Genomic DNA, 15,699 nt, shown 5'->3' with positions numbered 1-15,699 from the left:
CACACACACACACACACACACACACACACACACACACACACACACTGGCACGTATATACACAGTAACCAGTGGAATTATTTGTAAATGAATTGTTGATTAGATCGATGATGGTGATTTTTTATTTATTTTGAGCACAAAATTATTTCTCTGATGGCTCAGGTCAGGAACATTGTTCCAGGGTAAGCTGATCGGCGGCAGGGGAGCCTAGTGGTTAGAGCGTTGGACTAGTAACCGGAAGGTTGCAAGTTCAAATCCCCAAGCTGACAAGGTACAAATCTGTCCTTCTGCCCCCGTTCTACCCACTGTTCCTAGGCCGTCATTGAAAATAAGAATTTGTTCTTAACTGACTTGCCTAGTAAAATAAAGGTAAAATAAAAAAATCCTAGATCTGTGGTGATGAGCAACTTCAACCTGAAGTAGTCTCTCACAATGTGGGTTTCCTCCCACAATGTACCAATGTTCAAGCTTAACATGCCTGTTTGTATACAACATCAGTTTGACATAGAGGAAAGGGCCATTCGGCTTTCTTACAAATCAAATTGTATTTGTCACATGCGCTGAATACAATTTCACCTTAACCAACAATGCAGTTTTAAGAAAAATATGACTAGCGTTGCTGGAGTCTTCGAAAAATTTTAAGGCCTTCGTCTGACACCGCCTGGTATAGAGGTCCTGGATGGCCGTAGTCACAGCCTTATCCACTTGTTGCCCTACCATAAACATCCCCCAGAAACAAAATGGTAGCCAGCAAGATGAAGTTCAGGGAGTTTTTTTTAATGAGGGAATTTTGCAAGGGGCTAGTTTGCATCAACTACCTTCACTAAAACCACTGCAAAGGTTTTGCCTGCAAACTTTGTTTTCGAATCGGGACGTTCTGGCGTGTCTCCTTCGTGATTTGTTGGGAGAGTTGTTTGTCTGAAGAGGACCGTCCCCGGATAGTCCTTTTTAACATTTTCTTGAGGTTTACCAAGAGAATCCGTCATTAATCCCAGTGCTGTTGCTGCCCTTTGTCTGAGATTTCCCGAGATTAAACCTGAAGTGAAGGATTAGCATGTTAGCATTTGGTTTCGAGAGTAAGCATGCTAGCAACAAGACAAGCATTAGCGCATTAGCCTGTTTGTATTGGGCTTGAATGGAGAATTAGTATGCCAGCAATGAAACAAGTGTGAGTCTGTTTGTATTAGATTTGAATGAAGAAATAGCATGCTAGCAATGACAAAAATAACAATTTGCTTTGGGTTTGAATGAATGATTAGCATGCTAGGGGTAGACCTTACAGTCAGAGATGGGGAATCAGCACACCAGCACCTGAGAGGATTTAATTAAAAAACACATTAGCTATGTCATAACAACAAATTACACCAAGCTACAAAAATAGGGCAAGCTTGTTCATTTATTCACTATTAGCTACATTAATTAATAGTATGTTTTAGCTATGCAGGAACATTTCAGAGAGACACTGTTTTTTGGCAGAGAACATATTATTTGATTAGGTTTTTGATTATGTTTTGTTGCCTAAAGAGCAGGATATTCTGTGCATTTAGTTGATATAAGGATTATTGATGGGTTCTCTGACCTGTTTCCATGCTTCGTACAGAAGCACTGATTGAAGATTTGATACACAAGGGGATTTGATACAGTGTGTTAAGCATTTCATAATAATATAATTTGAAGTAACATTTTGTGCAATTATAAATGTTTATATATACTGTATATATATATATATATATATATATCCCAGAGAGAAGAAGATAAGTCTGTCTGTACAGCCTCTTACAGAGGATTGGAGAAGGGAAGAGAAGCGGGGAGAGGAGAAGAGAAGAGACGAGACGAAGGAGAATAGAAGAGAGGCAAATAGAAAAGGAGAGGAGAGACAAGGAAATGTTCTCGTTCCCTATCACCCCTCATCTCTTTCAAATATATTCCTCTCCACTCTTTCTTTCTGCTTCCTCTCTTATTTGAATTCACAGCTGTCAGATTAAACCATGCATTATTAACTGAGTTACAGTATAGGGAAGAGAATACATGAAATGCCCCATCGGGGCATAAAGTAGATAATGTAGTAGATACTATAGTAGATAATATAGTACATAATATAGTAGATAATATAGTACATAATATAGAAGATACTATAGTACATAATACTGTATAATAGATAAGATAGTAGATACTATAGTAGATAATATAGTAGATAAAGTAGATAATATAGTAGATAAAGTAGATAATATAGTAGATACTATAGTACATAATATAGTAGATACTATAGTACATAATACTGTATAATAGATAAGATAGTAGATACTATAGTAGATAATAAGGTAGATAATATAGTAGATAATATAGTAGATAATATAGTAGATAATATAGTACATAATATAGTACATAATATAATAGATAATATAGTAGATAATAAAGTAGATAATATAGTAGATAATATAGTAGATAATATAGTACATAATATAATAGATAAGATAGTAGATAATAAAGTAGCTACTATAGTACATAATATAATAGATAAGATAGTAGATAATATAGTAGCTACTATAGTACATAATATAATAGATAAGATAGTAGATAATATAGTAGCTACTATAGTAAATAATATAGTAGATAATACAGTAGATACTATAGTAGATAATATAGTAGATATGTGTTTGACATCTGGTTATCTGTTAGCATCTTTGACTGTTAATATTTGTCGTTACTGCTTACTGTGTATTGACTCAGCAACGTTTTATCCCGCTTTTTACATGCCAATAAAGCTGGTTTGAATTTGGAAGTGAGTGTTATTTCAGAATTCTGTCAGGTTTCACTAGCCGAACCCACAGACTTCTATTAACAACTCAGGAGTGTGGAGGTGAACGGAGTTCGAGATGACGGACTCACAGTAACGTTAATGCTAATATTCAGCAAATTAAAAGTTGCATAACCAGTGCTTGGTTGAGTTTACGGTCCTCTACATCCCTGTTTAGTTGGGTCTACGGTCCACTACATCCCTGTTTAGTTGGGTTTACGGTCCACTACATCCCTGTTTAGTTGGGTTTACGGTCCACTACATCTGTTTAGTTGGGTCTACGGTCCACTACATCCCTGTTTAGTTGGGTTTACGGTCCACTACATCCCTGTTTAGTTGGGTCTACGGTCAACTACTTCCCTGTTTAGTTGGGTTTACGGTCCACTACATCCCTGTTTAGTTGGGTTTCCGGTCCACTACATCCCTGCTTAGTTGGGTTTATGGTCCACTACATCCATGTTTAGTTGGGTTTACGGTCCACTACATCCCTGTTTAGTTGTGTCTACGGTCCACTACATCCCTGTTTAGTTGTGTCTACGGTCCACTACATCCCTGTTTAGTTGGGTCTACGGTCCACTACATCCCTGTTTAGTTGGGTTTCCGGTCCACTACATCCCTGTTTAGTTGGGTTTCCGGTCCACTACATCCCTGTTTAGTTGGGTCTACGGTCCACTACATCCCTGTTTAGTTGGGTTTACTGTCCACTACATCCCAGTTTAGTTGGGTCTACGGTCCACTACATCCCTGTTTAGTTGGGTTTACGGTCCACTACATCCCTGTTTAGTTGGGTCTACGGTCCACTACATCCCTGTTTAGTTGGGTTTACGGTCCACTACATCCCTGTTTAGTTGGGTTTCCGGTCCACTACATCCCTGTTTAGTTGGGTCTACGGTTTACTACATCCCTGTTTAGTTGGGTTTACGGCCCACTACATCCCTGTTTAGTTGGGTATACGGTCCACTACATCCCTGTTTAGTTGGGTTTACGGTTCACTACATCCCTGTTTAGTTGGGTTTACGGTCCACAACATCCCTGTTTCGTTGGGTTTACGGTCCACTACATCCCTGTTTAGTTGGGTTTACGGTCCACTACATCCCTGTTTAGTTGGGTCTACGGTTTACTACATTCCTGTTTAGTTGGGTTTACGGCCCACTACATCCCTGTTTAGTTGGGTATACGGTCCACTACATCCCTGTTTAGTTTGGTTTATGGTCCACGATATCCCTGTTTAGTTGGGTTTACGGTCCACTTCATCCCTGTTTAGTTGGGCTTACTGTCCACTACATCCCTGTTTAGTTGGGTCTACGGTCCACTACATCCCTGTTTAGTTGGGTTTACGGTCCACTACATCCCTGTTTTGTTGGGTTTACGGTCCACTACATCCCTGTTTTAGTTGGGTCTACGGTTTACTACATCCCTGTTTAGTTGGGTTTACGGCCCACTACATCCCTGTTTAGTTGGGTATACGGTCCACTACATCCCTGTTTAGTTGGGTTTACGGTTCACTACATCCCTGTTTAGTTGGGTTTACGGTCCACAACATCCCTGTTTAGTTGGGTTTACGGTCCACTACATCCCTGTTTAGTTGGGTTTACGGTCCACTACATCCCTGTTTAGTTGGGTCTACGGTCCACTACATCCCTGTTTAGTTGGGTTTACGGTCCACGACATCCCTGTTTAGTTGGGTTTATGGTCCACTACATCCCTGTTTAGTTGGGTTTACGATCCACTACATCCCTGTTTAGTTGGGTCTAAGGTCCACTACATCCCTGTTTAGTTGGGTCTACGGTCCACTACATCCCTGTTTAGTTGGGTATACGGTCCACTACATCCCTGTTTAGTTTGGTTTATGGTCCACTACATCCCTGTTTAGTTGGGTTTACGGTCCACTACATCCCTGTTTAGTTGGGTCTACGGTCCACTACATCCCTGTTTAGTTGGGTTTACGGTCCACTACATCCCTGTTTAGTTGGGTTTACGGTCCACTACATCCCTGTTTAGTTGGGTTTACGGTCTACTACATCCCTGTTTAGTTTGGTTTATGGTCCACGGTTCCCTCCCTCCCCATCCTCACTCTCCCTCCCTCCCTCCCCATCCTCACTCTCTTCCAAACTCCCCATCCTCACTCTCCCTCCCTCCCTCCCCATCCTCACACTCTCCCTCCCCATCCTCACACTTTCCCTCCCTCCCCATCCTCACACTCTCCCTCCCCATCTTCACACTCTCCCTCCCTCCCCATCCTCACTCTCACCCTCCCTCCCCATCCTCACACTCTCCATCCCCATCCTCTCACTATCCCTCCCTCCCCATCCTCTCACTATCCCTCCCTCCCCATCCTCACACTCTCCCTCCCTCCCCATCCTCACACTCTCCCTAACCATCCTCACACTCTCCCTCCCTCCCCATCCTCACACTCTCCCTCACCATCCTCTCACTCTCCCTCCCTCCCCATCCTCACACTCTCCCTCCGTCCCCATCCTCACACTCTCCCTCCCTCCCTCGCTCCCCATCCTCACACTCTCCCTCTCTCCCCATCCTCACACTCTCCCTAACCATCCTCACACTCTCCCTCTCTCCCCATCCACACACTCTCCCTAACCATCCTCACACTCTCCCTCCCTCCCCATCCTCACACTCTCCCTCCCCATCCTCTCACTCTCCCTCCCTCCCCATCCTCACACTCTCCCTCCCTCCCCATCCTCAAACTCTCCCTCCCCATCCTCACACTTTTCCTCCGTCCCCAACCTCACACTCTCCCTCCCTCCCTCGCTCCCCATCCTCACACTCTCCCTCTCTCCCCATCCTCTCACTCCCTCCCTCCCCATCCTCACTCTCCCTCCCTCCCCATCCCCACACTCTCCCTCCCCATCCTCACACTTTCCCTCCCTCCCCATCCGCACTCTCCCTCCCTCCCTCCCCATCCTCACTCTCTCCCTACCTTCCCATCCTTACACTCTCCCTCCCTACCCATCCTCACACTCTCCCTCTCTCCCTCCCCATCCTCACTCTCTCCCTCCCTCCCCATCTTCACACTCTCCCTCCCTCCCCATCTTCACACTCTTCCTCCCACCCCATCCTCACTCTCTCCCTCCCCATCCTCACACTCTCCCTCCCCATCTTCACACTCTCTCTTCCTCCCCATCCTCACACTCTCCCTCCCTCCCTCGCTCCCCATCCTCACACTCTCCCTCCCCATCCTCACACTCTCCCTCCCTCCCCATCCTCACACTCTCCCTCCCCATCCTCACACTTTCCCTCCCTCCCCATCCTCACTCTCTCTCTCCCTCCCCATCCTCACACTCTCCCTCTCTCCCTCCCCATCCTCACACTTTCGCTCCCTCCCCATCTTCACACTCTCACTCCCTCCCCATTCCCACTCTCTCCCTCCCTCCCCATCCTCACTCTCCCTCCCTCCCCATCCCCACACTCTCCCTCCCCATCCTCACACTTTCTCTCCCTCCCCATCCGCACTCTCCCTCCCTCCCTCCCCATCCTCACTCTCTCCCTACCTTCCCATCCTTACACTCTCCCTCCCTCCCCATCCTCACACTCTCCCTCCCTCCCCATCCTCTCACTATCCCTCCCTCCCCATCCTCTCACTATCACTCCCTCCCCATCCTCACACTCTCCCTCCCTCCCCATCCTCACACTCTCCCTAACCATCCTCACACTCTCCCTCCCTTCCCATCCTCACACTCTCCCTCCCCATTCTCTCACTCTCCCTCCCCATCCTCACACTCTCCCTCCCCATCTTCACACTCTGTCTTCCTCCCCATCCTCACACTCTCCCTCCCTCCCCCTCGCTCCCCATCCTCACACTCTCCCTCCCTCCCCATCCTCACACTCTCCCTCCCCATCCTCACACTCTCCCTCCCTCCCCATCCTCACACTCTCCCTCCCCATCCTCACACTCTCCCTCCCTCCCCATCCTCACTCTCTCTCTCCCTCCCCATCCTCACACTCTCCCTCCCTCCCCATCCTCACACTCTCCCTCCGTCCCCATCCTCACACTCTCCCTCCCTCCCTCGCTCCCCATCCTCACACACTCTCCCTCTCTCCCCATCCTCACACTCTCCCTAACCATCCTCACAATCTCCCTCCCTCCCCATCCTCACACTCTCCCTCCCCATCCTCTCACTCTCCCTCCCTCCCCATCCTCACACTCTCCCTCCCTCCCCATCCTCACACTCTCCCTCCCTCCCCATCCCTCTCACTCTCCCTCCCTCCCCATCCTCACACTCTCCCTCCCTCCCCATCCTCTCACTCTCCCTCCCTCCCCATCCTCACAATCTCCCTCCCTCCCCATCCTCACACTCTCCCTCCCCATCCTCTCACTCTCCCTCCCTCCCCATCCTCACACTCTCCCTCCCTCCCCATCCTCACACTCTCCCTTCCTCCCCATCCTCACACTCTCCCTCCCTCCCTCGCTCCCCATCCTCACACTCTCCCTCCCTCCCCATCCTCACACTCTCCCTCCCCATCCTCACACTCTCCCTCTCTCCCCATCCTCACACTCTCCCTAACCATCCTCACAATCTCCCTCCCTCCCCATCCTCACACTCTCCCTCCCCATCCTCTCACTCTCCCTCCCTCCCCATCCCCACACTCTCCCTCCCCATCCTCACACTTTCCCTCTCTCCCCATCCGCACTCTCCCTCCCTCCCTCCCCATCCTCACTCTCTCCCTACCTTCCCATCCTTACACTCTCCCTCCCTACCCATCCTCACACTCTCCCTCTCTCCCTCCCCATCCTCACTCTCCCTCCCTCCCCATCTTCACACTCTCCCTCCCTCCCCATCTCCACACTCTCCCTCACTCCCCATCTTCACACTCTCCCTCCCACCCCATCCTCACTCTCTCCCTCCCCATCCTCACACTCTCCCTCCCCATCTTCACACTCTCTCTTCCTCCCCATCCTCACACTCTCCCTCCCTCCCTCGCTCCCCATCCTCACACTCTCCCTCCCTCCCATCCTCACACTCTCCCTCCCCATCCTCACACTTTCCCTCCCTCCCCATTCCCACTCTCTCTCTCCCTCCTCCATCCTCACACTCTCCTCTCTCCCTCCCCATCCTCACACTTTCGCTCCCTCCCCATCTTCACACTCTCATTCCCTCCCCATTCCCACTCTCTCCCTCCCTCCCCATCCTCACTCTCCCTCCCTCCCCATCCCCACACTCTCCCTCCCCATCCTCACACTTTCTCTCCCTCCCCATCCGCACTCTCCTCTCCCTCCCTCCCCATCCTCACTCTCTCCCTACCTTCCCATCCTTACACTCTCCCTCCTCCCCATCCTCACACTCTCCCTCTCTCCCCATCCCTCTCACTATCCCTCCCCTCCCCATCCTCTCTCCCTCCCTCCCTCCCCATCCTCACACTCTCCCTCCCCATCCTCACACTTTCCCTCCCTCCCCATCCTCACACTCTCCCTCCCCATCTTCACACTCTCCCTCCCTCCCCATCCTCACTCTCTCCCTCCCTCCCCATCCTCACACTCTCCATCCCCATCCTCTCACTATCCCTCCCTCCCCATCCTCTCACTATCCCTCCCTCCCCATCCTCACACTCTCCCTCCCTCCCCATCCTCACACTCACCCTCCCTCCCCATCCTCACACTCTCCCTCCCCATCCTCTCACTCTCCCTCCCTCCCCATCCTCACACTCTCCCTCCCTTCCCATCCTCAAACTCTCCCTCCCCATCCTCACACTTTTCCTCCATCCCCATCCTCACACTCTCCCTCCCTCTCTCGCTCCCCATCCTCACACTCTCCCTCCCTCCCTCCCTCGCTCCCCATTCTCACACTCTCCCTCCCTCCCTCGCTCCCCATCCTCACACTCTCCCTCTCTCCCCATCCTCTCACTCTCCCTCCCTCCCCATCCTCTCACTCTCCCTCCCTCCTCATCCTCACACTCTCCCTCCCTCCTCATCCTCCCTCCCTCCCTCCCTCCCCATCCTCACACTCTCCCCTCCCCATCCTCACACTCTCCCTCCCCATCCTCACACTTTCCATCCCTCCCCATCCTCACTCTCCCTCCTCCCTCCCTCCCCATCCTCACTCTCTTCCTCACTCCACATCCTCACTCTCCCTCCCTCCCTCCCCATCCTCACACTCTCCCTCCCCATCCTCACACTTTCCCTCCCTCCCCATCCTCACACTCTCCCTCCCCATCTTCACACTCTCCCTCCCTCCCCATCCTCACTCTCTCCCTCCCTCCCCATCCTCACACTCTCCATCCCCATCCTCTCACTATCCCTCCCTCCCCATCCTCTCACTCTCCCTCCCTCCCTCGCTCCCCATCCTCACACTCTCCCTCTCTCCCCATCCTCTCACTGCCCTCCCTCCCCATCCTCACACTCTCCCTCCCTCCCCATCCTCACACTCTCCCCCCCCCATCCTCTCACTCTCCCTCCCTCCCCATCCTGACACTCTCCCTCCCTCCCCATCCTCAAACTCTCCCCCTCCCCATCCTCACACTCTCCCTCCCTCCCTCCCTCCCCATCCTCTCACTCTCCCTCCCCATCCTCACACTCTCCCTCCCCATCCTCACACTCTCCCTCCCTCCCCATCCTCACTCTCTCCCTCCATCCCCATCCTCACTCTCCCTCCCTCCCTCCCCATCCTCACTCTCTCCCTCCATCCCCATCCTCACTCTCCCTCCCTCCCCATCCTCACACTCTCCCTCCCCATCCTCACACTCTCCCTCCCTCCCCATCCCCACTCTCTCCCTCTTTCCCCATCCTCTCACTCTCCCTCCTTCCCCATCTTCACACTCTCCTTCCCTCCCCATCTTCACACTCTCCCTCCCTCCCCATCCTCACTCTCTCCCTCCCTCCCCATCTTCACTCTCTCCCTTTTATTTCTTCTGTGTGTCAGTGTTTCCAGTGTTTCCAGCTGGACTCCAGCCCAAAGGGCCAACGTGTGTTTATTATCATCTCAGTCTTGTTCTGCAATGATAAAGATCAATCTGCCGCACAAACACACACAGAGTGTGAGTGTTTTCTCTCTGGTCTCACAGCTGTTGTTACTGAGTCACTCTCACTCCTCACTCTCTCCCTCTCTCCCTCCCCATCCTCACTCTTTCCCTCCCTCCCCATCCTCACTCTCTCCCTCCCTCCCCATCCTCACTCTCTCCCTCCCCATCCTCACTCTTTCCCTCCCTCCCCATACTCACTCTCTCCCTCCCCATCCTCACTCTCTCCCTCCCTCCCCATCCTCCCTCCCTCCCTCCCCATCTTCACTCTCTCCATCCCTCCCCATCTTCACTCTCTCCCTCCCTCCCCATCCTCCCTCTCTCCCTCCCCATCCTCACACTCTCCCTCTCTCCCTCCCCATCCTCACACTCTCCCTCCCTCCCTCCCCATCTTCACACTCTCACTCCCTCCCCATCCTCACTCTCTCCCTCTCTCCCTCCCCATCCTCACTCTCTCGCTCTCTCCCTCCCCATCCTCACTCTCTCCCTCCCCGTCCTCACTCTCTCCCTCCCTCCCCATCCTCCCTCTCTCCCTCTCCATCCTCACACTCTCCCTCTCCCTCCCCATCCTCACACTCTCCCTCCCTCCCCATCTTCACACTCTCCCTCCCTCCCCATCCTCACTCTCTCCCTCCCTCCCCATCCTCACTCTCTCCCTCCCCATCCTCACTCTTTCCCTCCCTCCCCCCATACTCACTCTCTCCCTCCCCATCCTCACTCTCTCCCTCCCTCCCCATCCTCCCTCTCTCCCTCCCCATCCTCACTCTCTCCCTCCCTCCCCATCTTCACTCTCTCCATCCCTCCCCATCTTCACTCTCTCCCTCCCTCCCCATCCTCCCTCTCTCCCTCCCCATCCTCACACTCTCCCTCTCTCCCTCCCCATCCTCACACTCTCCCTCCCTCACTCCCCATCTTCACACTCTCACTCCCTCCCCATCCTCACTCTCTCCCTCTCTCCCTCCCCATCCTCACTCTCTCCCTCCCCGTCCTCACTCTCTCCCTCCCTCCCCATCCTCCCTCTCTCCCTCTCCATCCTCACACTCTCCCTCTCCCTCCCCATCCTCACACTCTCCCTCCCTCCCCATCTTCACACTCTCCCTCCCTCCCCATCTTCACACTCTCCCTCCCTCCCCATCCTCACCCTCTTCCTCTCTCCCTCCCCATCCTCACTCTCTCCCTCTCTCCCTCCCCATCCTCACTCTCTCCCTCCCTCACTCCCCATCTTCACACTCTCACTCCCTCCCCATCCTCACTCTCTCCCTCTCTCCCTCCCCATCCTCACTCTCTCGCTCTCTCCCTCCCCATCCTCACTCTCTCGCTCTCTCCCTCCCCATCCTCACTCTCTCCCTCTCTCCCTCCCCATCCTCACTCTCTCGCTCTCTCCCTCCCCATCCTCACTCTCTCGCTCTCTCCCTCCCCATCCTCACTCTCTCCCTCCCTCACTCTCCCTCCCTCCCCATCCTCCCTCTCTCCCTCTCCATCCTCACACTCTCCCTCTCCCTCCCCATCCTCACACTCTCCCTCCCTTCCCATCTTCACACTCTCCCTCCCTCCCCATCTTCACACTCTCCCTCCCTCCCCATCCTCACCCTCTTCCTCTCTCCCTCCCCATCCTCACTCTCTCCCTCTCTCCCTCCCCATCCTCACTCTCTCCCTCTCTCCCTCTCTCCCTCCCCATCCTCAATATTACCACTGTTGGACTATAGGGGTCAGTAGATAATATTACCACTGTTGGCCTATAGGGGTCAGTAGATAATATTACCACTGGTGACCTATAGGGGTCAGTAGATAATATTACCACTGTTGGCCTATAGGGGTCAGTAGATAATATTACCACTGTTGGCCTATAGGGGTCAGTAAATAATATTACCACTGGTGACCTATAGGGGTCAGTAGAGAATATTACCACTGTTGGCCTATAGGGGTCAGTAGAGAATATTACCATTGATGGCCAATAGGGGTCGAGAACATGGACATAAAGAGTAAAATACACGTTTTTCAAAGCTTTTATTTAAAACATTCATAGGGGGAAAAAAACTTTACATAATACATCATGAAGAAAACAAATACAAAAAGCATGTGAGGTTTGTAGCTACAGAAGCGAAGCGGAGCTGTGAGAATTTATTAAATAAGGAGGGGCTCAATCAATTGTCAATTATTGTCAATCAATCAATAAAAGCTAACAAACTGCCAGATAAAACATCTAAAAACATCTAGTGGAGAGAAACTCCTACTGCTAAGAGCACTGTACTGCGTGTGTGCGTGCCTGTTCGAGCGTGCGTACATGACATGTGTGTGTCAGACTTCAATCAGACTTTTATTATTATTTTGTATTAAATAGTGTCCCACGTCATCTGCTCCGATTTTAGCTGGTGTTCGTTTTTATTGTTGTAGTCTTTATGGTATATGTAGTGTGTCTTTGTGTATGCAGTGTGTGTGTGTGATTACTTATTTTTTGCTGTAGTCAGCAGCGTATGCCCTGTGGTCGTCCTGTTCAGAGTACTGGTCTCCGTATCCTCTCAGCATGTCTTGGAAGCTGGGCATTCCCCGCTGGGGTGAGGGGTAGGACCCGTACGACAGCCCCTGCGAGGGAGGGGGATAAGTCCCGTAGGTCTCCTCCTGGCCACTCTGGTATGGCTCTGACTCTGCCTCGCTGTCTCTCTCTGGCTCTCCCTGGCTGTAACTGTGGTCCTGGCTGGGCTCTGCCTCTGGCCCCCCATGGTGTTCAGCCTGGGCGTTGGCGTATGGCAGCAGCTCCTCCTGGGTTTGGTAACGGCGCAGGCGGCAGTTGGTGTCATACTCTGGGTCACAGTCGGGGTCGGAAGGCTCCAAGACTCCGTTCCGTGATCCATCAGCGTTGAGATGTGGCTCGTAGGGCTCGGCGGGGTAGGCGGTGTTACGTTGGGCACCAGAACGCGGCTCTGTGCGGGTTATTGGGTAGCACTCCTGGTCATAGCCAATGTAGCATTCGTAGCCCTCCTTGGTCTTTCCTCGGGGGCCCAACGGGTGGCGATCCTCCTGGGGGGCTTCCTCATAGCGGGGAGGTGGGACTGGGGCCTGCCCCTGGGGGGAGGGGTGGGTACGTCTGTGCATGGAGGTTGCGGCTTCACGAAACATTGCAAAGGGATCGTTAGTATTAGCGTTAGCATTAGCTTGTTTGTACATGCCGTTTGGTTCGTTAGCTTGAGCGTTAGCAATAGCTTGGCGGTACATGGCATATGGGTCGCTAGCTGGAGCGCTGGGAGCATTGGCTTGGCGGTTAGCATTAGCGTTAGCATAAGCATCCCTGTACATAGTGAATGGGTCACTGCTTTGCTCAGGGGCTGGGGCCGCGGCGTGCATTGCGGCGGGATCGTCTTTGTGTTCCTCCTTGAACTTCTCCGGTGCCGTGGCAAACTTTGTGGCGGTGAGAGGGTTACAGCCGTCCTCAAACAGAGGGTTGCAGGAACCAGGACCCGCTGGGGCGTAGGGGGCGGGGGCACGGGGTGCCTGGGGACGGAAGGACAGTCATGATCATGATAATAAAATGATAATAGCTAAAATAATAATAATAATGATGATGATCTTACCTGTAGTGATGCAGCGTAGGCGCAGCGAGGGTCTCTGGGGTCACAGTTGGGGTAACGGAGGAAGAGGCCGGAGGGGCCTTTCTGGACCAGCTGTGGTTTACAAGCGGGGTCTTTTGGGTCACAGCCCAGGTGGGCGTAGGAGGGCAGGGGCCCAGCGGAGGGCTTGTGGCCGAAAGCAGCTCTCAGGTGGAACTGAAGACACTCCACGTCCTCCGCTGAACAGATACGCAGCAGCTCCGACTTCTGCTCCTGGACGGGAATAAAAACAATCATGACTACGTTAATTTACAGCAGTACAGTAGTAGTAGTAATAGTGTAGTAATACTGTTTTAAAAATATATATATATATATTTAACCTTTATTTTACCAGGAAGGGCTCATTGAGATTTAAAATCTCTTTTTCAAGAGCATCCTTGCCAAGATAGGCAGCACCATATCATTACAAAAATTACAGACAGACAACATGAAAAACTACAAGTAATCTAGTAAAATCATTGAATTCACAAGAGCATAACAAAATCAAAAACAGCAAATTAAAAACATTGACAGGTCAGGGAATCAGCCTCAAAATCCTTCATCAGTGATTTAAAAACACCATTCGGGACAAGTTCTTTAAAAGTATTTTGTAAGGCGTTCCAAGACGATGGAGCAGAGTACATAAAAGCCCCTTTACCAAATTCAGTTCGGACATTTGGAACAGTCAGCAGGATAAAGTCCAGCAAACGAAGAGAGTACCCACCACATTTCTGAACAATAAAAATGTCCAAATAAAAAGGTAGTAAACCCAAAATGTCTTTGTAAATAAAAGTATACCAGTGACTGAGCCTACGAGTGACTAGAGAAGGCCAGCCAAGTACTGTAGTAGCAGTACAGTAGTAGCAGTAATAATGTAGTAATACTGTAGTAGCAGTACAGTAGTAGCAGTAATAGTGTAGTAATACTGTAGTAGCAGTACAGTAGTAGCAGTATAGTAGTAGCAGTAATAGTGTAGTAATACTGCAGTAGCAGTACAGTAGTAGCAGTAGTAGTGTAATAATACTGTAGTAGCAGTATAGTAGTAGCAGTACAGTAGTAGCAGTAATAGTGTAGTAGCAGTACAGTAGTAGCAGTAATAGTGTAGTAGCAGTACAGTAGTAGCAGTAGTAGTGTAGTAATACTGTAGTAGCAGTACAGTAGTAGCAGTAGTAGTGTAGTAATACTGTAGTAGCACAGGGGTCCTGTGTGGCTCAGTCGGTAGAGCATGGCGCTTGCAACGCCAAGCGTCGTGGGTTCGATTCCCGCTGGGGCCACCCATATGTAAAAGTAGTGGCCCCAGCCGACTTGTAAGTCGCTTTGGACAAAAGCGTCTGCTAAATGGGATATATTATTATTATTATATATTACAGTACAGTAGTAGCAGTAATAGTGTAGTAATACTGTAGTAGCAGTACAGTAGTAGCAGTACAGTAGTAGGAGTACAGTAGTAGGAGTACAGTAGTAGCAGTATAGTGGTAGCAGTACAGTAGTAGCAGTAATAGTGTAGTAATACTGTAGTAGCAGTACAGTAGTTGCAGTACAGTAGTAGCAGTAGTAGTGTAGTAATACTGTAGTAGCAGTACAGTAGTAGCAGTAGTAGTGTAGTAATACTGTAGTAGCAGTACAGTAGTAGCAGTAGTAGTGTAGTAATACTGTAGTAGCAGTACAGTAGTAGCAGTAGTAGTGTAGTAATACTGTAGTAGCAGTACAGTAGTAGCAGTAATAGTGTAGTAATACTGTAGTAGCAGTACAAGTGTAGTAATACTGTAGTAGCAGTACAGTAGTAGCAGTATAGTAATACTGTAGTAGCAGTACAGTAGTAGCAGTACAGTAATAGTGTGGTAATACTGTAGTAGCAGTGCAGTAGTAGCAGTAATACTGTACCTTGGAGAGGAAGGACTGCACGGCAGGGGAGTAGTAGTAGTACCCAGAGTGTGGGTCTTTAATGGCCACAGGGGAGCGTGCATACAGGGGGGCTGAGGCCTTGACCGGGGCGGGGGAAGGTGGGGGCTGGCTCTTGGCTCGTGCCAGAGCGGCATAGAGACAATATGGGTCCCTACACAGGAGATTAGATTAGGATCAATTCATGAGCATAAAATGATATAACACAGACATAAATTAACATGACTGACCTGTAGGGGTCACAGGCCTTGACAGGGGCGGGGACGGGCTTGGGAGGGGTCTTGGGTTCAGGTTTGGGCCGGTTGGTTGCAGAGGCCACACAGTTTGGGTCCTCTGAGTTGGCGCAGGCCTTGTAGATGTCCCCTAGGTGACCCAGGTAGGCCTTGTAGGAGCGACGGCCCTCAGCTCGGTTCTTATTCTGGAGGTAGGCCAGGTAGACCTTGTCC

The 15,699-nt window shown here is 50.7% G+C and overlaps 1 protein-coding gene across 2 annotated transcripts in view; it reads right to left on the bottom strand.

Annotated features, from left to right (window-relative positions):
* Window positions 1-11,757: 11,757 nt before the first annotated feature.
* Window positions 11,758-15,699, bottom strand: part of LOC135517211 (uncharacterized) — a 6,798-nt gene continuing 2,856 nt past the window's right edge. For both annotated transcript variants that reach the window (XM_064941311.1, XM_064941312.1), the window contains exons 5-8: window positions 15,484-15,699; window positions 15,236-15,407; window positions 13,337-13,585; window positions 11,758-13,256 (exon numbers count right to left, since the gene is read on the bottom strand). The exon at window positions 15,484-15,699 is cut by the window's right edge and continues 11 nt beyond it. In XM_064941311.1, the coding sequence (XP_064797383.1) occupies window positions 12,216-13,256; window positions 13,337-13,585; window positions 15,236-15,407; window positions 15,484-15,699 (1,678 nt within the window). In that variant the 3' untranslated portion in view covers window positions 11,758-12,215. The remainder of the gene's footprint in view (window positions 13,257-13,336; window positions 13,586-15,235; window positions 15,408-15,483) is intronic.

Source organism: Oncorhynchus masou, chromosome 28 (genome assembly GCF_036934945.1).
Source record: "Oncorhynchus masou masou isolate Uvic2021 chromosome 28, UVic_Omas_1.1, whole genome shotgun sequence".
In the NCBI taxonomy this organism is placed as follows: Eukaryota; Metazoa; Chordata; class Actinopteri; order Salmoniformes; family Salmonidae; genus Oncorhynchus; species Oncorhynchus masou.
Note: the sequence above shows the minus strand (reverse complement) of the source record. Positions and strands in the feature narration are given on the sequence as shown.